We start from the raw sequence: 24656 nt of genomic DNA, 5'->3' as shown, positions 1-24656 counted from the left end.
TTTTGCTACATTTAAGGGCATATGTATTTATCGAGACATTTATTTATTTATTTATTTATTGAGTTGCTGGTTTACCGCTGCATTGATCGGTTAGTTTGTTTTTGTTATTATGCATCTTTCAGATCCAAACTAACGTGGCATCCACAGCAGTACATTGCTTAGCATTCATGCTGTTACTCCTGTCTGCTTCTCCAAACAGGAAACATGCCAACTGCCATTTAAGTTACTGTATGTGGCGTTAATACACTGACAATAAGGGTGTAAATATACTGTACATGGAGCAGCGTCATCATGCAGAAACCTACGTCAGGTCACATGGAAAAAAGTTTTTAGAAGGGTTTGGGGAAAATAGCATTTTGACACGAAAACATACGTACTTTGATCAAAATTGTTCGGATTTGAATACATAAGGAACACCACTCGGAAGCTACAGAATGATATAAAAACCTCAAAACCTCTTTAAAATAGTTCATATTTTAATTAATTTACAGTTACATATAAACAATATTCACACAAAAATGTAAGAATTAATTTAAATAAAATAAACTTTTTGATTTACAGAGTTTTTTTGCACATACGATTTTCCCTTTTAAAAAAAGAGTTTTTTTGCACATACGATTGTCCCTTTTAAAAAAATATTCAACATATATGAGAGGGATATAAATAAGACATTTTATGGCTTCAAATGACAAAGGAACGGAATCTTTTAACAGCATCAAGAACAAAATGTGAACGAATCTTTTGGGTTATCAAAAAAATTGTACACTGATAAACATGAACACAACTTCCTCAAATATACAATGACAGACACACACACACACACACACCTCAGAGAGCCACTGTAGTTATACTTTAAGTCATTCTTTGGTTTATGTAATTTTGGCATAGTTGACTTTACATTAATATAGTTTTAAAAATACATCCAGACACACACACACTCACTGACCAAACTTAAAAAATACAATCCTTTGTCGACGATTATTCTGATTCAATACGTCCCGTTGCTGTACTCAAGGATGCTTATTCAAACTTTTTGTTGAGGTGGAAGGATCTGTTGCCGTTGTGCATGTTTCCGTTGTTGTTCACAGCCCTCCCATTGGTCAGCTGGGAGCCGGGCTGCATGTACTCGTTCACCACTCTCTGATAGGTCGGGTGGGTCGTCAGCACTCGCAGCAGATTTTCTGTGGAAGACGAGGCGGATTTAATGGGGATTTGAATGTTTTTTGACACTAAATTATCACCTGATGAAACACGCATGTTCAGTGAAGTGCCTTTTTTGCTTCATCAAGTAACTAAAAAGTCAGGAGAAACAGAGGAGATGAAAAAGGGTAGTAAAAACGAAATCTTACATACAAGGTTCTGTTTTTCTGGTATTACAGAATTATGTATTACACTTGTAAACATTTACTATTTGTGAAAATATGACACTGCCTATTTCAGGTCGTTTTGAAAATATTTTCAGTTTTTGAGTGGCCTATAAACAATTATTCCTTGTTTTGACTATAATTAGTAAACATAAATAAACCTAAACCTTAAAAAGGCATTGCAAATTTAGTTGTATAGCACATTTCACTCCAGATAGCAAGATGACGATTCAGTGATCTAAAATCCTATAAAAGTCTAATGGAGGCTGGTGCATCACGTCTCCGGTACAACACAGCGGTCACTGGTGGAAAGTAAACGAGAGGCATTTGAGTTGCCTGTTATTCTACTACTATGCTACCAAACTCATTGCTTAGAGATATTCACCTTCAGTAAGCTGGCCTTGACTGGAGGCCTGAGTGTAAAGCTCAGCAGTGTGGCGCTGAGCAAAACCCAGCAGTGCCCCCATGAGGTCTGACAGCTCCTCTGCACTCAGACTGCCTCTGCCCTCTCTGTCAAACAGCTGGAAAACAAAGACACACACATTAGATTAAAGCTATTCTTAATCTCGAGTCAGAAACAATTCAAATACTGTAAATAAAACAATAGGACTTACAGTAAAAGCAGTGTGAAGTAGTGACTTGAAGCTGACGAATCCTGACAGAGCGGCCACAGTGAAATAGATCTGCCTCAGGTCCACAATTTCATCCTGGAAATCCCCACACAGTCTATGGTTTATACTCGACTATACTACAATAGGAAGTACTATACTTTGTAGGCATTTCAAACTTCAAAACAAATGGTAGAATATCTGAGGTGATGCAGTGCTTTGTTCACTCTGACTAACAGTGAACAATGTTTTGGATAATAGACATCTGTACATCTTATGCAGTTGCTGGTAGCTGGCTTTGGTGACCTATAGTGCCATATTAACTGGTAACATCCAACAACATGCACTCTCATAGTATTAAAACCATAAACCTCCAGAGCACGGTTATTATAGTAAACTAAAACTGAATCTAAAAAGAAAATAAGGAGTAAAAAATATTTCTAGTAAACTGAAACTAAATACAATATCCTTTAAGAAAAACTAAAACTTTATCTGTCAGCTCGTTGTTTTCTGTCATGGTTGATATTTGTCTGTTTATATACATGTGTCCATATCCACTCTTGAATGGTTTTTTTTGCTGTTGTCTGTTTATTTGTTCACATGTCGTCAAGGTGGCCGGCTTGTTTGCCCCCGTTTTTTTTTTTTTTTTTAAAGTAACATTGTTATCTTTATGACTAAGATTATGATTATTATTAGTATTATAATTTTTATTTTCCTTCATTGGCAACTAATTTAAAAAAGTATACAAAAGTAAATTAAGTCCACTGAAGAGGGGTGGGTGGTGATGGGCAAAAAAAATATATAAAACTAAACTGCAACAATATTGTCTGGTTAAAAACTAATACATTTAAAAATGATACATATTAATGTAAATTAATCATAGTTTTAGTTTTTTTTTAGCTATAATATATCACTACCGAACAAAAAGGAGACAGCATCATTTTCCATTAACTCTCGTGACACTGGACCATAGAAATTGAACAGACTTGACATTCCTATGCCACAATCGCTTCACTAAAATAGCCCGAAGATTAAACATTTGGGCCATTCCTACAGTTCTCCAACCATGTATTTTGTATGTAGGACTATATGTACAGACATACTTCTGAGACATTACAGCTAGCTCAAACAAAAACAAAATAAAACAAAATATAAAAAAACTAAACCTTTCTGAAAAACTAAAACAAGCAAACACACTCTGAAAACTAACTAAAACTAAACTAAGATTAGTTTGAAAAGTCAAAAATTAAAATAATGTAAAAACAAATTCAAAATTCAAAACTATTATAACCTTGCTCCAGAGTACATCTAGTTCTTTGCTGAACCTTTTAGTTAGTTATCAACAAAAACACACATGTAGTTAATCTTGTAAACACACACTAAAAAAAACTGCTTCTACCTTGGAGTAGAGGCCACAGATGTTGACGGCTGTCTCTCTCTCCGTCAGCCCGAGGATGGAGGCGAGCTCCTCTGCGTCGGCCTTTGACCCCTGAGCTCCTGACTGACACCTGTCAATCATTCTGTCCAGTGCTGCTTCCACTTCCTTCGCCTCCAGACTGAGAGAGACAGAGAGAGAGAGAGAGAGAGAGAGAGACGAAGATGGTGAGAACAAAGGAATAACAAAATAAAAAGAAGTTGTCACAGGAGTCAAACATGAGCTCGGATCTTCTCTCACCCGTTTCCATACAACAGCGAGAGTGTTTCCCTGGCAGGCGACTCCACTGGGAGAGAGAGACCAGCCAGCTTAGTGACAGGAACTCCGCCCTCCATCACATAATCTGTAGCTGGGATTCCGAGGGCCCTGGAGGGACATCAGACATTAGATGTAGTCTCTGCTGTATGTTGGTTAGACAAACAGCCCAGCTATGTTGGCAGGAATTTCTTCTATGGCTGGGCGATACCTTTTATCATGATATAGGTCATTTCATATCTAGATAACAATATATATCACGATACAACATGTTTTCTGGTAATTCAATAAATAAATAAATAGTCTATATGAAATAACACAGCTGATGTTCCAATACCATTTTTTCCTTCCCGATACTGATTCCGATACCTGAACTTGCGTTTTCGCCTGATACTGAATACCGATACGAGTACACATACATACAATAATATACATATTGTTCTGGGTTAATAAATGATGGTATTGGATCGGTGCATAGACTGGTGTACTCGCCGAAACCTGATGCCAAATTTTGGGTAGTATCAGACGCATTTCCGACACCGGTATCAGTATCGGAACAACTCTAGAAATAACCACAGTAAAGCATATTTTGTATACTCCTGTGTGAATTAAATACTGAATGAAAAAAAGAAATATAGGCCTAGCCTGTATCATGATATAAAACTATAAAGAAAAATATATACAACAGACATTTTTATATTGTTTTGACGATACATGTCATCATATTGCCCAGCACTAATTTCTTCTTTCTTAAATTGAGGCTGTTATTTTTTATATCTTGTTTTTTAAGGGTTACTTACTTACCATATCTTTATTGTTTACTTGCTTATTTATTAAATCTTGTTTTGTTTTTTTACTGATGCCTCTTGTTTGCACTGTCCCCTTTGTTGCTGTAATCCTGCAAATTTCCCCTCTGTGTGACTAATAAAGAATCATCTTCTCTCATCTTAATTATTACATAAGTCGTCCTGTGTTAACGCCAAGAGCCCAAATTCAATCACTATTGCATATTTGTTTATTTTGGAGGAAATTAATCCAAATTGAAAGGTTTAATTTATACAAGCATAGATGTAGTTACGATAGAAAACTGCCGTAAAATAAAATTAAGTGCTGTCACTGAACTGTACAAAATAATATAGTATGCACAGACTTAAACTGTGGACACTATGACTGCTCCTCAGTGCTCCTACCAACTTACAGAGAGAAACAGCATGTGAGGAATTTTCATCCCACCTTGTTACCAAAGTACATTTTTAAAAAAAGGTGCCATCAGTAAAATAAATATGGCTCTTTATTGACATCTAGTGGCGACTGTGGGAAATTACAACAACAACCTAAAAATAGTTTATAGTAATATTGCACAAACAGCCAATAAATTACTATAATTTATTATACTGAATGCTACTGTGTATTGCTGCACTATCCTATATATATTGTTATACTATATTAATACATTGCACCATATATTTGATATCCCATACTATGTTTATTATGTTAATATGTTACGGTTTTATTTAGGGCATGTTATGATTTGATCATATTTTTTATGCTAAATGCAGTACCTGTGAGGGTTTCTGGACAATATTTGTCATTGTTTTGTGTTGTTAATTGATTTCCAATAATAAATATATACATACATTTGCATAAAGCAAGCATATTTGCCCTCTCCCATGTTTCTAAGAGTATTAAATACTTGACAAATCTCCCTTTACGGTACATTTTGAACAGATAAAAAATGTGCGATTAATCGGGCTTAACTATGGACAATCATGCGATTAAATATTTTAATCGATTGACATAATACTAGTAGATGGTATCTCATATTACTCTTATATACACTATACTACTGATCACAACACTATGTCTCTTCACTTGAGGCTGTATTGCACTATTAGTTTAAGTACAAGACTTGTTGTGGGTACTGTATGTGTACTGCTTGCCTTGTAATTTTGAGTTTAATGCCTCTTGTGTAGTTTCTATTTTATTTCTATTCTTATTTTATATACTTCTAATTATGTATTGGTTCTAATTGTCTCTATTTATCTCTAGTTATTTCTGCCCTTGTGCTAAAGCCTTATCTTAAAATATTACAGACTGTACCTGATAAAGTGACATAAATCATAAAACAACTGCATACTTGTGCGACTTACTTGGCCATGAGTTTCTGAACATTGTCTGCGTACAGGTTGGGGTCATTCTTCTCCTCCTGGGAGGGCTTGTAAACTGGCATGAACTGCAGCACAATAAGAAAGACAGACATTGTTTTCCTTCATTTTTAGACACAGTAGCAGGTGTTAAAATTACTCTTTAAAGACACATTTGAACAAAATGTGACACAAAACTTCAGCAAATGTGTATTTGTGAATGATGTGTTAAACTGTCTTACCTCAATAGTACAGTTGGTGTAGAACTGAGAAGTTGTGTGCCACAGGGCCTCAACCCTAATGGACAAAGAGCCAACATTATATGTCAGGTCAAATTTGAGGTAAGATGACTGTTTTTCTCAATGAGTCTGGTGGCTTTGAAGAGAGCTGATGTTACGGAATATCCGTGGAAGTAAAAATGTCGGCACAAGGTAGAGTACTTGCTCCTTTCCCCCCCACCCATTGTGATTGGATGGCTGGGTAAAAAAGTGACAGTGACGAGCGCAGTGTTTTACCCAAAGCTGAACATTTTTCTAGACTCAGCAACAAGAAAAAAAAAAAAAAAATGTTGTTTGTGGTGCTATAGAATCGTATTGCGCTATACCAGGGAGGTGTTTCTATCAGTGATATCATTTTTCCTAACAGCAGAAAATGTAATGTAACAGCTGTATTTGTCACAAAATGTGTAAAGGTTGCAGCACTTGTGTTGTATCCACTGGCAATGGAGTAATATTCCTTGAAAAGTATTTTTTTTTTTTTTTTTTTTTTAATCTCTCAGGATGAAAAAAAATCAAGTTACTGAGCAGACTACAATTGCTTAAAAAGTACAAACATGTTTCCAAGCTTACTCAACTTCCTGCCTACAGTATGTAGAAATCCAAACACGGTCACGTCAACCTGACAGTTAGAACTGGCCAATGAACTCACCAGGTTGTTCCTTTGTATGTCCAGCGAACAGTATCCTGCGAAGAGTCATAAAAATACTGTAATCAGTGGACACAATCAGGTGCAACAGGAAAAAAAAAAATCCTTAGCGACAGACAGGGTGTTTTTTTATGGTGTGTAATTCTAGTCACCTTCCCCCTATGACACACCCCGACAGGCACCAGGACAAAAATGACATTATGTTCATAAACATTACTAAAGCCTGATAAATGTACGACAGTGTAGTGTACACAGTGCCACGACACAAATGATAAGAGCCATGCGTCAAAACAAACAGAACGGACAAAGCCTTCCCTGTATGTGCATCCTTGTGATACCGACGCAGATTGCTCAACTTTTAAAAAGAAGGGACAGTTTGAGGGTTGTTTCTGATCCATTTTCAATGCTGTTCAGCATAAGTTACCATGTCGATCTACCTCGGTAAGAAGTGAACCACCTTCGTAGGACGGAAAACCCAGAGTTAACCCTGAAGTTACCTTGCTAACCCTAAATCCTGCTTCGTAGTACAGGCCTTAGTTCTGGAGGGACATTGCATGATTAAAACACACTTTCCACTCCAGTGTCCCCTTCACGTAAGAGGCTGACAAGAGCCGTATCATTAGCGTATTTAAATAAGCTAAAATCTGAATCTTGGATTCTGAATTCATTGATATACACCGAAAATAATAAAGGTGATTGAATGGTACATTGTGGCTCGCCTGTGTTTTCAATAGTGAATTCTGATACGTTGTCATTTAAAAAAGGTACAGTGTGTAGGATCTGGCGGTATCTAGCGGTGAGGTGAGGAGATTGCAACCAACTGAAACCTCTCCCGTGTGCCGAGCGTGTTGGATCTACGGTGGCCGATGCAAATGGCCCTCTCTATAGAGCCATTTGGAGCAGAGAGTGTGTGTGTACATGGGAAGTGAGTGATGAAGCAAGAGAGAGAGAGAGAGCGGTGGCGACGGGAGCGAGTAATGTTATCGACTCCGGTCCAAGCTGGAAAAGTTAACAGTGTTTGGTTTGTCCGTTCTGGGCTACTGTAGAAACATGGTGGTGCAAAATAGAAGAGAACCTGCTCCCTATGTAGATATGAAGGGCTCATTCTAAGGTAACGAAAACGATTCTCATTTTCAGGTGACTATACACTAATGAAAACATACTTTTTATTAAATAGATCCCCCTAATTGTGACACACTGGTTCTTTAAGTACTTTGGTCAACACCTATTGCTTATAAACGTAAAAAAATTAAATAAAATGCAATACCTGTACGGAGCCCGGAGTGGCCATAGAGAGAAAAAATAAATAAAATCGATTTAATTAGCGTGCACAAGATAAGTGTATATACAGAGAGCCAGCACAACAGAGCAGTCTTTCCCCCTGAAGCATGAAGTGCAGTTCCCCTGCTTCAAGTACCGGTATGTCCAAGTCAGCATTTTGCCCGAGGATCTAGTCTACAAGCTCATTATTTGCCTTTTACCAATAATAATCCCTTGCAGAGCAAGTGTTGTCAACGTGTCTTGATAACTCATCCCTAAGATAAAGTAAAGCTTAATTAAAGAGTCTCTATCCAGAGCTATTTGGACGAGTGCCTTAGCAGGTGGTGGTTAGAATGAATGATTTGGCCTTGTGCCCTGCCATAATTATTTAATTCGTTCCCACAAATTAATCAAAACATTAAATCAAATTGTGGAAACAAATTATATCTCATGCGCACAAATTAATAAATCATGGCCTCGATAGATAGATAGATAGATAGATAGATAGATAGATAGATAGATAGATAGATAGATAGATAGATAGATAGATAGATAGATAGATAGATGGAACTAAAATTGGCAAAATATATTCGTCAACAATCTCTTTTTCCATGACTAAGACAAGACGATGACAAGACGGCACCAAATTAAAGTGTATTTCTTCCTCATTGGATAAAAACACTTCTGAAGTAAAGTTATGAGGTGACCCAATTTTTAGCTCTTTAACAGGACAAATAGCAGCTGCAAGTATCAAATCTGTCATGTTGATCAGTCACCGGCTGTTATTACAAACCAGCAGATCAACCTGTCACCCCTAATGACTTCACTTACCAGCTTGTTGGGGTAACGCAACAGAACAGGTTGGACCGGGACTCCAGCGAGGAAAGCACCTGATCACAGTGAGAAAAAAAATGACTGGAATGAGAAAGAGCAACGCTGTAGGAGGAAGAGTAGTTAATCCTGCAGCAGCAAAACAATCAGCTGCTGCGCCCTTTTCCCTCTCATGATACTCATTGGTATGTAAAAACCGTGAACGAACTGTGGTGTGTGTGGAATCAAGAAAAAAAAACAGGTGGGACTCGCTGCCCGTACTCACCAGGTTTGAATTTGATGAGACCGCAGCCGTTAGTTGTGGTTCCCTCAGGAAACATCAGCATCTAGCCAAGGATTAAGTAATGATGAGAGTGATGTCTGAGTTCTGTTTTCGTTTTTTTACAAATGGAAACACCCACTCAAAACGCAAGTAAGCTAATCAGTAAGGTTATAAATAATGGGAACACTAGCACTAGCTGAGTCAAAGTTAGCTGTGCTAAGTTTGGAAGTAACTGAAAGGGTTAGCTTGGATTTTTTTGAAGTGGGGTTGTATGTATATTCCCACGTTCTGCAAGGTACTGCTTTTCTGAATGGAGTCTGGTGGCTTTGAAGAGAGCGATATAAGGCCTTCAGCTACCCGTTGTAAAGGGCTGTCTGACGGTGATGTAAAGCGGCTGTGGACGGGAGCAGCAGAAAAACTTACTTTAGCCACCTAAAAAAAAAAAACAATGTCAGTTGAAGAGTACGTTATATTAAATATTTTCACAACTTTACCTCGCCGTCAGACAGCCCTTTATGATGGGGAACTGAAGGCATTATAAATCACTCAAAACTACCAGAGCAGACAGTATTTTTTCCTTGCAGACCACGTGAGTTGCTGGTCTACCGCTGCACCAATCGCTTAGTTTGTTTTTGTTATTGTGTGACTTTCGGATCTGAACTAACATGGCGTCCACACAGCAGTACATTGCTCAGCTTCCATACCGGTACTCCTATCTGCTTCTTCAAAGAAAAATAAATAGATAAAAATGTACCCGCCCTTAAAGACATGCAGCTGCAGCTCTGTGAACTTCCAACAGGTGAATTTACAGCCTTTTTGATGACATTTATGGCCCGTTAAAGCCAGGAGTCAAAGAAAACAATCGAGCAGATCCAGTTCCCATCCCAAATAGTTTATCTAATCTTGATCAGCTGTTAGTTTACGCTGAGTCAGAGATCTGAAGCCACCACAAGCAGAGACTGTTTTGGTGTCAGTAAGGTATGCACTGTTGTTGTGGCATTCCCCTCACTGTTGCAAAGTGTGATTGGATAGTTTGCTAGTAATACCCAGTTCTGTAAACAAGAGTAAAATCAAGATGGAAGCTGATAATTTACCTATCTTTATCTCTTAATACAAGGTGCAGCAGATTATCTTTTGTCAGAAGTACGAGCATTGAGCGACACCTCACCTGAGGCCAGTAGCCGTTGGAGGTCAGCCTCTCTGTGAGCTGCGCGACCGCCTTCTTCCTCGACTCTGGATCCTTTCTGCTCACCAACACAGACTCGTTGAACTCCAGCAGAGCTGAAACACAAACAAAACACTGTTACACAAGAACAAAAAATCAGAACCAGAACCAAAGGGAGGAGTCGGCCAAGAAAGCAAGACAGGAAGTGCCAAAACAGGCCGAGCAGATTAGAAGCCAAAAGAGTGAGTCACTCGTTTTGTTTATCTTTGGACTTCCTTGCATACTTTTATATTCCTCGACCCCTCTATTCCAAATATTACTCTTGGTTGTTTGCCTAATACTGTAAATGGGCAACCCGGGTTCAGATTTCCCATCGATGAGCAGCATACTGCACTGTGCCTGCCAGTTAAGTTAAAAACTAATTTAGTAAAACATTATGTCATCCAGACACTCTGAAAGTTGCATAGTTACAAACAGTTTTTGGCAGGGTGAATCCTCCAATTTCTCACGCTCCAAAGTAAAACATTTACTCTTATCTGCCTTCTATCACGTCTACCCAAAGTGATTTTCCTTTTCTCTTTTTCCACAATTATCCTTCAGATCCTCACCGTCTCCCGTCCCCTACCAGGAAAATTATGCAAGGACAAGGAGGAAGACCGTACAATTTAGATACTTTTAAGTTGAAAGGAACTTCTACAAAATGTCGGCGATGGGACGGTCAAACACATCTCGCATCTAACGCAGCGCAGTGTGTGACTGACCACTTTGAACAAATGTCAAACAATCACTAACAATCATTTACACCCACGGACTGTATATATAAGAAGTGGACGTAGTCACCGTGATGTCACCCATTGGTTTGTGGACTGCCGTTTTGAAGGCTCGAGTTCTCAAACATATTATAAAATTACGAAGAAAAACAATATATGACTAAAAATACAATATATTAGCTTATTATCCACAGAAAAATTTACTTCCAACGCCTCCACCATTTCTGACAACGTCAACAAACACGTCACAAGTCGTGAACTCTGAGCTTTCAGAAACTTTCCACTTACATTCATATGGACTCTTCCTCGTGAACACGGTAAACACAACTACATTTGAACTACATTTTAGTACAACCGAAAGCTGAATAAGACATTTTTAGGCGACCAAAATGTTACAATTAACTTTCATGAACTGAAAACACACTGTGAAAGGGTTAAAGCTGTAAGACGAAAACACGGACAACTCCCACACCTGACAACGCCGTGGTAGCAACCTGTCAATCACAAAGGTAGACACGCCCTAAAGCATACCCTGTTTTATGGTCTATTTGACTCTAAATGGGACCATAATTTACTAAATGAACATCATGCTGTATTGGAAGACTTGAAACTAGCGATTGAGACCATAAACTCATGCTCACAATGTTGACTGAGGTAATAAATCAAGTGAGAAGTAGGCTCATTTTCTCATAGACTTCTATACAATCAGACTGGGACTGGTTACACCTGAACGTCCTACACTACCAGAGGAGTGCCTTAAAACAGCAGGTAAAAAAAAAAAGATATTCTTCTTCTTATAATAATAATAATAATAATAATAATAATAATAATAATAAAAGATTAAGAAGAGGAAGAATATTTTTCAACAGTTGAAACCAGAACGGGAGTTTTTGGCATTAGTTGTTATTTATTGGAAATGGTCGCCAAAAAATGTTCCTTTCGATTGACTAATCAATTACTTGATTAATTGTTTTAGCTCTATTTTGATCATACATCAATCTGTTCGTTATTCTTTCAATCAGTCATTTAGTTTAGAAAATGTGTTACAAGTTCCCAGGGCCCAAAGTGATGCTTTCATATTGTGCGTTTTGTCAAATCAACACCAAATATTCAATTTACAGTGATGCAAAACAGGGAAAAGCACCTCACCTCCTATGACCGGCAGGCTGCAGTTCTCCGACCGCGACACCACCGTTGCCAGCTGGGTTATCGGCAGAGCCACCATGTCTAGATAGCCGCTGTGAGGCGCCAACACCAGCACCGGCGCCTCCTTCAGGTCCGCCCTGCGACCTTTGACCTTCACCCACAGGAAGCCCAGGAACCAGAAGGCAGCCCGGCTCAGCCACAAGACGATCGGGTGGAGGAACCAGCGCCTCCAGCCCTTGACGGGGCGAGAGCGTTCCTCCTCGGACAGGCCGGCCCATCGTAGCCGGGCAATAGGCCACATGATGAGGAAGCAGAGAGCCGACAGGGGGACGCGAATGGGGAAGAGGATGATGCCCAGGATGATGCCCTAGGGACCAGATGGAGGTACATTTAAAAAGGTACTATTGATATTTTTACTTCACAACAAGTTGTTGCCAACGTAAATCTCAGCCATTTATCAATGACACAAAGCGACTTGACATTTGATAAACCATGTCATGTGATCTAAAAATATGTGTTTTTCTGTGATGGAACAGTCAAACACATCTTGCATCTAATGGGACCAGATGGAGGGAAAAAAAAAAGGTACATTCAAAAGGTGCTATTGATACTAACTGACGACCCAGAGATACGATACCAACGTCATTTTACTATTGGCTCACAAGCCTTGACAGAAGTGGGAACCAAACGTCAGATATCTTCCACAGAGATAAACAAAACATTCATTTTGGACCCGCCAACATTTTTTAAATGATTAATTCACAATTATAATTGTTTTCAGGAAAAGCCACACTTTTATTCAGCACCTTTACAAAGGCTCTGTGGATGCATTCTTTAAACTTACTTTACACTACATCCCATATACCATTTTATAGACTACACATATTACATCTATTTATTGTACACTATATTTTTTATTGACGGACGGTACCCGCTATGTCCATTCACTATGTCCATTCACTATGTTCATTCTGTATTTCTATTTATTGTTTTATCATCATTTTGTACACCTGTACGTCTGTATCTGCGCTTTGCTGCTTTGACACCTGAATTTCCCCCCCGGGGATTAATAAAGGTTCATCTTATCTTATTCTTTTTAACATAATATGTTATTAATAAGACCTTTAAAACATCGTTTAGGTCTGCGGGGGTAAACACCTTGTATAAGTCACAAGCATGTTAATACTCTCATACTGGACTCGCTAAACACTTTCTATGGATTTTACACGTCACCTTTAAGTTCTAACAATTTATGGTGACTTCTGACTTAGTTTGATTGTATATAGAATTTAAAAAAAAAAGAAATTATTAAAGCACGGTTTTAAAGACACAGTTCAGTGCATTCAACATCAATTTCAGTGGTTTTAGATGATTTTTTTTCACCAGTATGGGAAAAATAATCTTAAAGTTCCCATATTGTAAAAAGTGAGATTTCCATGTATTTCATATTATAAAGCAGGTTTAAGTTGCTATATAAATACTGTTAAACTATCAAAATGCTCAATATACGGAGAAATACAAACAGCCCGTATTCATATATGTGATGTCACAAATATACAATATTTAGACTATTACACGATTTTAAACGTAAACATTCTAAATGTGTCCCAGTTTATTTCCTGTTGCAGTGGATGTAAGTAACATCAGCTGACAGGAAGTAAACATGGACCCAAACTTTTGCCTAGCAACGCAATTCCGTTGCAATTCTTTTGAAATGCAGTAAAACGGAGCGTTTCAGACAGAGTGTGAATACAGGTTTATTCAGGCAGAAAGTGTGAGGAAAATAAAGGTTTTTTTTAATATAACTGAATGTAAACATGTTCTAGTAGAAACACAATATACAAGTGTGGACCTGAAAATGGGCATGATATGGGACCTTTAAACATGATACTAAAGTCAGCCATGTTGCCCTGCCCTACTAATCTATCATAGAAGTTATTCAACTCTGTGGTATGTTGTTATTGTCAGCTGTCATGCCTGTCTAGGCTTGAAACATTTATGACTTAGGCAGAAAGGGAAATGTGAAAGCCTCTTTTGTTCTCATATGGAAAAATTAAAATAAAGTATGTAAAAATTACCATAGAAGGGACCTTTGAGTTCACACAGAAGTCCAAATATAGCACCCTTATCTCACTGACTCCTGGCATTCAATACAAGCACATTAGTAGTTGGTGTTTAGCTAGGAGTTTGGAGTCTACAACTCTTAGCCAGTCAAATTACTGACTGATTAGTTTCAGGTGGCAGATTTTAAACTTGTTGTTCAACTTATTGTGAGTTAGTGCCAGTGTGTCTGCCTTTACGCCAAACTCCAGCCAATAAATCACATATTTAAGAGACTTTTAAAGTGTAAACATTACCCTGATCCTCTGTGGTCTGGTCAGCTTCACATGGTGAATGAACGGATGTGGATACTCTGGCGTTGCTGGGTGACAGTCGTGTCTCTCCATGGCGACGGGACTGGAGGGGTCGAGTCAAACCTGACTGACAAGTTCAACTAATAAATACTTTAAAATAAAAAGAAAACAAAAGTGTTTAAACTCACTTATTCTTTGAGGAAACGCTTTTTAAATAATAAAAAAAAAAAAAAAAATCGCAGAATAATTCTTGTATGTCGACAACGGCTCACTTGTTTTTTGAAAAACCGTTAAAGGGTCTCGCGCTGCGTAGTCCAGATTTAAAAATAGAACGTTGGGTAAACTAAAACCAACCGTTAGTGACCGTCAATAACCGTTAGAGTACAAAACAAACACACGACGATAACTAAACTAGCTTAAAAACAAACTTTAAACTTTAAAACTTTTCTAGTTTAAATCCTCCACATGGCGACACAAACACCGTGAAGAAGAAACTGCCCATCCTTTCTTTCTTGTATACTCTCTCCTCCTCACCTGAACCCGCCCCCTTCACACAGCTCTTCACAGACCCGGCCCACAGCAGCTCAAGGCTGGGTCAAGTCAGGCAAGTCTAACCGGTCCCACAAACTATAAAAACATTTAAACAACACTTTTTAGGGGAGCCGAAGTGTGTATAGAAGTCCAATAAATGAAATGTTAACTTAAAAAAGTGATTATAATCATGTTAAATCAAAAATATGAGATGAAAAGTGAAAAATTATGAGAAAAGTTAAGGAGGTTTGGTCGAAATTCGACTCACTACGTCAACATTCTGATAGAAGCATTCAGATGTCCTGCATTTAAAAGTATTTAGATTAAGTCCCTGAAACTATAAAAGATATAAACAAGACTTTTTTAGGGCAGCCGAAATGTGTATAGAAGTCCAGTCAATGAAATGTTGACTTCAAAAAATGAATATAATAATGGTAAATCCAAAATATGAGATGTTAAGTGAAGAATTATGAGATAAGTTAAGGAGGTTTCGTCAAAATTCGACTCACTTAAGTGAAAATTCTGATAGAAGCATTCAGATAATGGCAATAACAGTGTAAAAATCATCTGTTACAAGTAAAAGTCCTGCATTTAAAAGTATTAGCATGAAAATGTACTTAAAGTACCAAACTCATTATGTAAAATGGCTTATTTCCCCCAAAATATATTATATATTATTTATATTACTCTATTAATATAAGTAATATATAATATATGTTTTGGGAAATATATTAAAACATATATTATATATTATTTATATTACTGTATTGTGATGTATTAAAATCATCACTAATGTTGCAGTTGGTAATGATGGGTCTAGTTTCAGCTACTTTATATACTGCTGTGTAATTTAATCTATAACAATATATAACAATTAATTAGTTATTCTGATTATTGATTTTTTTTTTTATTAATAATCTGAAACTGCAAAGTAACTAAAGCTGTCAAATAAATGTACTGGAGTAAAAAAGTAGCATAATAGCAAAAGTACCTCAAAATTACTTAAGTACTTGATTAAATGTACTTAGTTATATTCCATCAATGTGATAAACTAATTCAGAATTAAATCAGACAAAAGTATGCATCAAAATCTTTATAATAATTATGATATTTTAATATTCGATCTCATATTTTGTCTTTAAATGTAATATTTTGACCTTTAGTATTTCTATTTTTTATCTTTTCTACTTTTAAATCTGCCTACAGCTATTATGCACAGCATGTAAGGTATTAAAATATATCTATTTTTTAAAAATATAAGAGAGAGTATTGCATTTATTCCCAACACTCTTATAGCAAAATTAAAGCAGATACCAAACAAAAATCCATCAGTTAGCAATAGTTTACTGTGTTTATAGGTCAAGCAAATACATATTTTCTATTTATAATATATACTTTATATATTATATATATTTTTTGCAAGATGCAACATTTTTCTTACACACAAATGTCTGTTTTATTAATCTTTCATCAACTGACATAAACCTTTATAACACAGATTATATATATATATATATATATGAGAGCTTTTTTATTTACAAAGACCTGCAGGCACACAGTAAATATGCACCAATACTTCATGATATTATAAATAGTGTTACCCTTTCAATAGGGAGATTTATGGGTGGCGCTCTTTGGAGAAGTGTTTTAAGAAATCACTGCATACATTACAAACAGTACTGAATACAGAGATTTAGGTTGGATATTAAATATTCTTGTAACTTCTGTGGATTATGTATTAATATGCAACACTCTGCAACTCAACTACCAGCATTCAAAAATGCTGATGTAAAAATGGCCTTTAAAGTGCTTGAAAGTACTCATACCTTGGTCTGATCTAACATGTTTAGGGGTGTTGGACAATCAAAGTGTAAATAAATGTCCAACTTTCATACCTTTTCATGCACGACTGTAAGAAAAGCTGCACAAGCTCTGTGCTACTCGCCTCTCAAGTTTTGCCTCTGCCCTACCTGACTGCCTTTGTTCTCCTGCAGGGTGTTGCTGCTGATACCAAACACACACACCCACAAAGAAGAACATTAAGGACGGGCTGTAGCCTTATAGGTTGCCATGTTGTCAATGCAAGTTGGCACTCTTTAACTAAATGGATTCTGTTTTGACAACAGGTGCATCGTTTTGCTTTTGTAGGACTTCTCTGTGCAACTGTGGTTGCTCATAATTTTTTATTTTATTTCCAGATAAAGTTAACAAACGAAGAACAAATAACACAAAAATATCTATATACACAAAACTCACAAGCAAGCATAAACTCTTACAAAGTATAATAGTTTATAGTCAGAATATCTCATAACACTTAATACAAGACACAATCACCTAACAAGTAACATTTAAGGTATTACAGGCTTATTATGACACACAACTCTTCCTAATATCAATAAAATATAGCTCAAAATGAGCTAATTTCAAGATCGTTTTTTATCTTGAAAGGCCAAAATATCTTTTTTTTTAAAAACTTATTACCAGAAAAAAAACATCTTGTGTTTATTTATATAATAATAAATTAATTTATTTTTTTTTTTACTTATTTTTAGAATTGCTTTTTTTTCCAGTGAAAAGAAAAGAAAGACAAAAAAAATCGTATTTACTCGAAAAACAGTGCACATTTGTAGCACTCCTTCAGTCATACGTATCCTGAAATTAGAGGATAAAAATACTAAAAAATATGGATAAAATTGTTAAATTGAATTCCATATTTTAATATCAATATATATCATCTTTTTTTCCAGAAAATGTATTGAGAAACAGTTTATATATAAAATAAGCAGGTAGAAATGTATATTTGTGGCTAATCCAGCAAATTAAATACCTGAAAAAATACAAAAAGAAACCACACAAGGACTAAGTAAGTTAATGCTTCCTTGCATTGATGCACAGCTAACTGAATTTAGCTATGAACAGTAAGAAAATGTTCAAATCAATGCGTATGTTGTCAAATTGCACAACCATACTTGAGTTGTTTAATCAGGTGAGCTTGAGATATCAAACCTGATTTTCTTGCGGTTTTCTTGAGCCAACAAGTTAATGATTGCTCAATCGATGTTGCTGGAGTCTCTACCGTAGATGCATGTTGACTTAGGCTGATTATTTAAACGGTAACATACAGTAGTTTACACCAAAACTGGTTTAGTTTTGCCTAAAGTTGTTTGGGTTCCACTTTTTAACACCCAGTCTTAAAGAAAACAAACTGCCTGTGGCTAAAAAAATAACCACAACTTGTCCGCACATCCCTGTACACATTTATTGACACAGTTGAAAACATGTTATTTCAGCCAATAATGATTTATTTATTTTATAGAACATTTTCAAGTAGCAAATCAGTATAAATTAAACAGACTAATAAATTAAAACCGGTTAGTAAATGTTGCTGGCTAGCATGCTGAAATCACGTGTGTCACTACAAACTGAGAAAGAAAAGAATGGAAAAAAAGAAGAAATAAAAAACTACTCTACTGGATTAAAACCTAATAAGACTTGTTTTACAGACTGTGACCTCCATTAAAGTTCTGTTTTAAAACTGGGTATAATTCTGTATACTGGAAAATAACCTCATAAATAACATCCTATTGTTATTTCAACTGGAAAGAAAAATACAGTAGTTCAACATGATGATCTGCTGGCTCTTAAACCTTTATTAAAAAGATGAAAAACAAAGAACAGAGATATGAAGCAGAGCAGCAGGATGAAGTAACTGAGAGCTGCGCCGCACGTCCTGCTGCCGATTTATCAAACGTCTTGTAACCGAATCTGTCGTGGAGAATATACAGTTATATAAACCTCTGTAAATATCTGAATCTGGTATGTGCACGCTCCGTCCTCTTCACAACACCATGCCTCCGCCCATGATCTCCATCCTCTGTTGAGAAGAAACGAAAATAGTTAAATCAAATCTGTGTTTGGGAATTACTAGAAATAAATAAGGGAAAGAAAACTGGGGGCGTGCCGACCGCCATCTACTGTCGGTAATACACCAACTATGGATAAGTACCTCACACAACCCCACTTCAAAACACCCAAACTATCCCTTTAAGTGGACGATTGGATTGACAATTCATAATATTGTTTATAATGGAACTTGACTGCAACAGGACAAGTTTTTTCATTGTAGACATTCTATATATTTTTTTAATTTTTATTATTTCTTTCATCCATTAATTTCTTTACACTTATTGGCTTTTGTATTTTTAATTCATTTTTAAAATTATTACTCATTCTATTATTATATTTTGTTGCATGTTGCCTTAGAAAAATCAAAATAAAGGATGAATAATAATAAAAAAAAGTCTTTGTTCTTATTAGAATTAGTTACAGCAAAAATATTTGTCCTGACAGAAATACTACTCATTAGTGCGTGATCTATAAATCGGCCAAAAAACACCCCGGATTGCATTATACTGTCATGTTTAAATGATCTGTTACTGTGATTGAGCAGCTACTACCCCATAATTACTTATTATTGTTATGTGCAATACTGATTAAACTGTACAATGACTTCAACTGTGCAATACTCGGTCATTAACACTGCATTTATATGTTACATTTCAAGATATATGCTTATTTATACTATTCTTGCATTTATATGTAACACACTTAATAGATCGAGCATTTCTTTTACTTATTTATTTACACTGTGGTTATATATTGTACGTTTGATGCACATATTTCTTAAATTTCTCATTTCTTATCCATATTTTTATTTTTTATTTATATTTCTCTACATATTAGTGTGTTATATACTGTATATATATAGCATTATATACATAATTTTACATGTTACATACTCTATTATTTTTATTTTTTCTTGTATTTCTTTATGCTTTTATATAAGACCAACTGTAACGTCCCAAATTCTCCCCGGGGATCAATAAACTATTTCAGATTCATTACTGGAATGACAAAATGGGCTCTTTCTGCCCTCTACTGGCCTTATAAGTGAACTGCAGCGAGGATTTATGAGGACCAGAGATGATTCAAAACCCCTAAACTTGAAAAGCTTGATTCATTTAGACGTAGTGGATCAAAAATTGAAGAACCAACAAAGTAAAACTAAGTACATAAAGACAGTCTGCAACACTCTAAAAAGACATTTAGTGGCATTTACCTGCGGCGGTCCTATGAAAGCCAGCCAATCAGAGGAGTGTGTTGGCAGCAGACCCATCGACTGACACTTGTAGATGGCCAACGCCGAGCCCAGGAGGTTACCAACCAGATAGACGAGGCCCTGGAGCCACTGCTGACTGGAGCTCTCCAGCAGCTTGAAGGCTGAGATATAAGAGAACAAATGAACCAGTGAAATGCCAGAAAGCTCCGACACACAAATTAACCTGATGTGACCTGACTCTAAAACTGGTTCTACAACGGTCTCTGATGAGGACGAGGAAACAAAGAAAAAAAACACTGGGTGAAATACAAAGTAGGATTTCTATATTCAGCTTTGTGGATGCTGGATACTCACTGGCAGACATGGACATGAGCGCCTGTATGGGCCTCCAGGCCATCATGCACACCATCATGATGGGGAAGATGGAGATGGTGTTGCCCGACATGTACATGATGAACAGGTTCATGGGGATCTGTTTCAGGGGCCCGAGAGCCACGTCCCAACAGCGCTGCACGACAAGAGTCAGAGGCACATACTCAGCATTTTTATATTTATTTCTGGCCCAACATTTGATCTTCTCTCACATGTTACACTCCTGTATGGATGATTATTCTAAACTGCTTTCTTTGCGACGATCATCACGCCAAAAACACCACAAATGGCGCGTAATTTTTCTTTGCTTTTTTTATGTTTAAATCTCTTCTTAAAACCATAGACTGTATATAAGAAGTGGACGTTGTCACGGTGACGTCACCCATTGGTTTTTGGACTGCCGTTTTGAAGTTTGGCAGTTTAAGTTTAAGGCATTTCAGCATTGGCTTCACTTTTCAGAACCGGAGGTAGCCCTCTGGTTAAAACTCACTTTTATCTTAAGGCTTTTGATGGTATCATCATTCTAAGTTTCAGTTTATTCACAACACAGTTAAGCTACAAATACAATCATAAGACATAATGGAGATATGTGAGATGGGACACCCTGATAAGCCATATGAAGCTTGAGAATAGGGGCCCAGACACTAAGCAGAGAGTAAGCATATATTCTAAAACACGTCGTCTACATATGAAAAAGTGCAAAAAGTCTTATCCAGGAACATTTTCAACCTACAAACAAGGTTGTAATAGTTTTGAATTTTCAATTAGTTTCTATTTTATTTCAGTTCTGACTTTTCGATTTAATTTTGGTTTAGTTTTAGTTCATTTTCAGAGTGCGTTTGCTAGTTTTAGTTTAGTTTCAGTTTTTCAGAAAGGTTTAGTTTTCTTTAAATATATAGTTTTAGGTTACATCAGTTGTACTTTTTGTTAGGGCCAGCTATAATGTCTCAGAATTATGTAGCTACATATACATACAAAATACATGGTTAGTGAACTGTGTAGGAATGGCCATGTTTAATCTTCGCTCTATATTAGTGACACAATTGCGACATAGCGCCATCACCTGGAAGGTCAAGTCCGAGTGGTTCAACGTCACGAGAGTTGATGGAAATTCATGCCGTCTCCTTTTTTCGGTAGTGATATATTATAGCTAAAAAAACTAAAACTGAAATGAATTTACGTTCATTTTTATTTTATTTTTATTAGTTTTTTTACCCGGGCAATATCGTTTCAGCTTAGTTTTACTTAAAGAATTTAGTTAATATTTAGTTTCAGTTTACTAAAAATATTTTTCGCTGTTTATTTTCGTTCTAGTTTACTATAATAACCCTGTCTACAAAACAACTAAGACAAGATTAGTATCTTGTTTTATATCTTATGTTCTGGATTTAATTTAATTTTTATTATTTTTATATTTTTTTACTGTAAAGCACTTTGCAACTTTGTTTTGAAAAGTGCAAATTATCATCATTATTATTATTATTTCCCCAGATATTATGTAGTAACTTTCACCATGTCAACGTTTGTGGTATTTCATTTACTTTTCTTTGCTTTTATTTGTGTTTGTCATTTGTTTACAAATTTACTTATATATATTTATAGAAGACATAAAGCTTAATGAAGCCTGACTTAACAAATCAGCAGGAGGTGTTCAAAAAACATAAAACACACCCTGAGAAGAGAAAACACTGGCAAAAGAAAGAACAACCTCAATATCCGAAGAAGAGAAAGAAAGTAAAGGTTCTCCTCCCAGCTCACCTTCTCCACCAGGTTCTTGTCCGTCTCCTGGATGCTGGTGTCGGGGACGGGTTTCTCAGAGTAGCCGATGGGGTAAACGACGTCTCCCTGACCGCCCTGACGGTCGCCACGACTCCTGCAGAACAGAGGCAACACACAGAGTTTAGCTTTCATATGCTTCATCTTTTTATAATATGGAACTGTTGCCACCGTCAGTTACTAATCAATGTTAAAGCATTGAATCGAAATTGAAATGAGGATGTTACGACTGGTGATATACCCTTAGACCACCAGGCCACAGGGATGACAAGAGTTTCCCACAGATTTAAGTGTCTCTTTAGATTTACAGCTTTACAGATTGAGGTTAGTCCTACTATTTGATAGACGTGTTTCGTTCACCTGGTGTTGCCCATGCTCAGCTCCAGAGCCCACTTCATCCTCCTGGCCCCGCTGCCTCCTCTCGTCGACAGAGCTCCTCCTCCTCCTCCTTGTCCCCCTGGAGATGCCATGGCAACCCGCTTCACTGCTGGATCTCAGAGACAGAAAGCAGCTACATATAGAAAGATAAAAAAAAATAACAGAAATCAGACGTCTTTCCTTTTCGTTCAGCTCTCTACCAGCATCCATGTAGTGGTCTTCCTGGGTGTAAAACAATCAAAATATAATATGACACAAAACATAAAAAACATCTCAGGAAAATCTAAACAAAACATGAGATCTTAAAAAACAGATTAACAGTAACATATATGGTTATTCTGTGTGGTGACAGTGTCAAAAGGACCAGTTTGTGCAGCACATATGATAAATCATGTAACTAGCATTTTAGTGACTTTATGTTCCATCATGATGTTTTTATGTTTTATGAAATATTTAGTGAGTTTTTATACCCTGGTCCAGAGAGAAACAACAGTCCAGTAGTATTTATTTATGGTTGAAATGACATGATACACTTAATTTATTTAATATCTTTGCGACAGTTATTTTGGAAACTATTCAATTGTTTTGCATCTTGCAACAGCACTGTTAAAAGAATGGCTTCTACTGTTACGGATATGTGCAATAACATATGCTGATCCCTCTGTGCAATAATTATATGATGCTGTGCAATAATTATATAACTATCTGACTGTAATCTCATCAATATACATATTGTATTTTTATATTTTATATTGTATTATTTTTTATATTTACATTGCACTATCTCTTTTTTTATTGTATTATCTTTTCATTAGCACAGTGACAATGTGTCTAAAACAATTATTGAACTAAATGTAAAAAAGATATGAAATAACAAACTACATATTATTATTATTGTACATTTTTTATTTTGGAATATGTTTTTATTATGTATTATTTTTATCTTGATGTTTGCACTATTTTAATTTAAGTAAAGCACTTTGTAACTATGTTTGGAAAGGTGCTATACAAATACAGTTTTTTATTATTATTATTATTATAAAAAGCCAAAGGAAGGCTGTTATTAGCAAAACATATTGATTCCTAATAAAGCTGATTTGATCACACTCTTTCTCCTGTACGAGTTAAATCAATGTTATCACGACAATTAACACAGAAAATGTGAACATTAAAAGGACCCAACACGATGCAGATGAGGATGTTACCATCACTTTGACGTCGCTGTTTTGCACAAACATGACGTTATATCTCAAAATAAGCCAACACATCGTGACTTTAACATCAAACTTACCTTATAGGAACATCCAAACGACTGCTGCCTGCTTTATTTGTCGTTATTTATCGTCATTTGTTGATGAAATGAGCAGAAATGTAGCTTGTTGCTGCGCTTGAAAAATAAATTGACCCTTCGTCGTGATAGCTGTTTCCGGGGCACGCAATGATGACGCAGCTACGCTGGCGTAACCGGATATTACGTCAATTCCTGCCCTCTAGTGGCACTTCAGGAGAACTATTAATTAGATAGATAGATAGTAACTTTATTGATCCTGAGGGAAATTCAAGTTTCCAGCATCACAGTTCCATAGTGCAAAACATGTTAGTAAAAAGGCAGTAATAAAATTAGTAGTGCAAAGTACAAAAAAATATACCAGATATAAAAATACAAGGCGATAAAGAAAACTGTTAAAAGTGAATATAGTGCAGGGTAACAGCTGTGATACACGACTAATAAAAAAGTGAATATAGTGCAGAACAGACTGTTAAAAATGAGTATGGTGCAGGGTAACTCCAGTAGCTTAGTCTATGAAAGTGCACTGTGTGCATTATTATTTGTCCTGCAGACAGATCCTCATTTAAACAAATGCTTTTAATGTGGAACAATGGAAAAAATATATAAAAATAGGAGCAGTATATACAGTAATGACAATAAAAAGACTATTAACAAAATTGCACAAGTGGAAA

The 24656-nt window shown here is 36.2% G+C and overlaps 2 protein-coding genes and 1 long non-coding RNA gene across 4 annotated transcripts; 1 reads left to right on the top strand and 2 right to left on the bottom strand.

Moving 5' to 3' along the window:
• The first annotated feature begins 592 nt into the window (after window positions 1-592).
• On the top strand, window positions 593-938 carry LOC119481606. Its single transcript, XR_005205234.1, has 2 exons — window positions 593-760; window positions 808-938. It is a non-coding gene; the product is annotated as an uncharacterized LOC119481606 (long non-coding RNA).
• On the bottom strand, window positions 871-15093 carry lpcat4 (lysophosphatidylcholine acyltransferase 4). Its single transcript, XM_037758708.1, has 13 exons — window positions 14522-15093; window positions 12168-12531; window positions 10252-10364; window positions 9087-9147; window positions 8822-8880; window positions 6734-6768; window positions 6049-6103; window positions 5813-5895; window positions 3648-3773; window positions 3372-3528; window positions 1979-2071; window positions 1750-1885; window positions 871-1181 (listed from the first exon to the last, which is right to left on the bottom strand). The coding sequence occupies exons 1-13, from the start codon at window positions 14609-14611 to the stop codon at window positions 1021-1023; spliced, it is 1533 nt and encodes a 510-aa protein (XP_037614636.1). The 5' UTR covers window positions 14612-15093; the 3' UTR covers window positions 871-1020.
• Window positions 15094-18294: 3201 nt separating this feature from the next.
• Window positions 18295-24146, bottom strand: emc4 (ER membrane protein complex subunit 4). 2 transcript variants are annotated; one of them, XM_037758710.1, is made up of 6 exons: window positions 23986-24146; window positions 22677-22809; window positions 22299-22413; window positions 20523-20676; window positions 20169-20329; window positions 18295-18923 (listed from the first exon to the last, which is right to left on the bottom strand). In XM_037758710.1, exons 2-6 carry the CDS (start codon window positions 22784-22786, stop codon window positions 18888-18890), a joined length of 576 nt encoding a protein of 191 aa, XP_037614638.1. In that variant the 5' UTR covers window positions 22787-22809; window positions 23986-24146; the 3' UTR covers window positions 18295-18887. The 2 variants fall into 2 exon arrangements, with proteins under 2 accessions (XP_037614638.1, XP_037614637.1); XM_037758709.1 differs by having other exon boundaries at window positions 22677-22827; window positions 23986-24144.
• Window positions 24147-24656: the final 510 nt, after the last annotated feature.

The sequence above is a fragment of the Sebastes umbrosus genome, chromosome 22 (assembly GCF_015220745.1).
Source record: "Sebastes umbrosus isolate fSebUmb1 chromosome 22, fSebUmb1.pri, whole genome shotgun sequence".
Taxonomy (NCBI): domain Eukaryota; kingdom Metazoa; phylum Chordata; class Actinopteri; order Perciformes; family Sebastidae; genus Sebastes; species Sebastes umbrosus.
This window is presented reverse-complemented; position numbering and strand designations above follow the sequence as displayed.

What these genes read in the sequence shown, in the direction of transcription:
- lpcat4 (XM_037758708.1), bottom strand. Translation starts at nt 14,611, where the DNA reads ATGGAGAGACACGACTGTCACCCAGCAACGCCAGAGTATCCACATCCG. An exon ending in CAGCCTGCCGGTCATAGGAG is followed by an intron (nt 10,365 to 12,167) that starts GTGAGGTGCTTT and finishes TTTGTGTTTCAG; the next exon opens with CTCTGCTGGAGTTCAACGAG. An exon ending in TACTTCACACTGCTTTTACT is followed by an intron (nt 1,886 to 1,978) that starts GTAAGTCCTATT and finishes TTTGTTTTCCAG; the next exon opens with CTGTTTGACAGAGAGGGCAG.
- emc4 (XM_037758710.1), bottom strand. Translation starts at nt 22,786, where the DNA reads ATGGCATCTCCAGGGGGACAAGGAGGAGGAGGAGGAGCTCTGTCGACG. An exon ending in CTGAGCATGGGCAACACCAG is followed by an intron (nt 22,414 to 22,676) that starts GTGAACGAAACA and finishes TCTGTTCTGCAG; the next exon opens with GAGTCGTGGCGACCGTCAGG. An exon ending in GCTCATGTCCATGTCTGCCA is followed by an intron (nt 20,330 to 20,522) that starts GTGAGTATCCAG and finishes CTTATATCTCAG; the next exon opens with CCTTCAAGCTGCTGGAGAGC.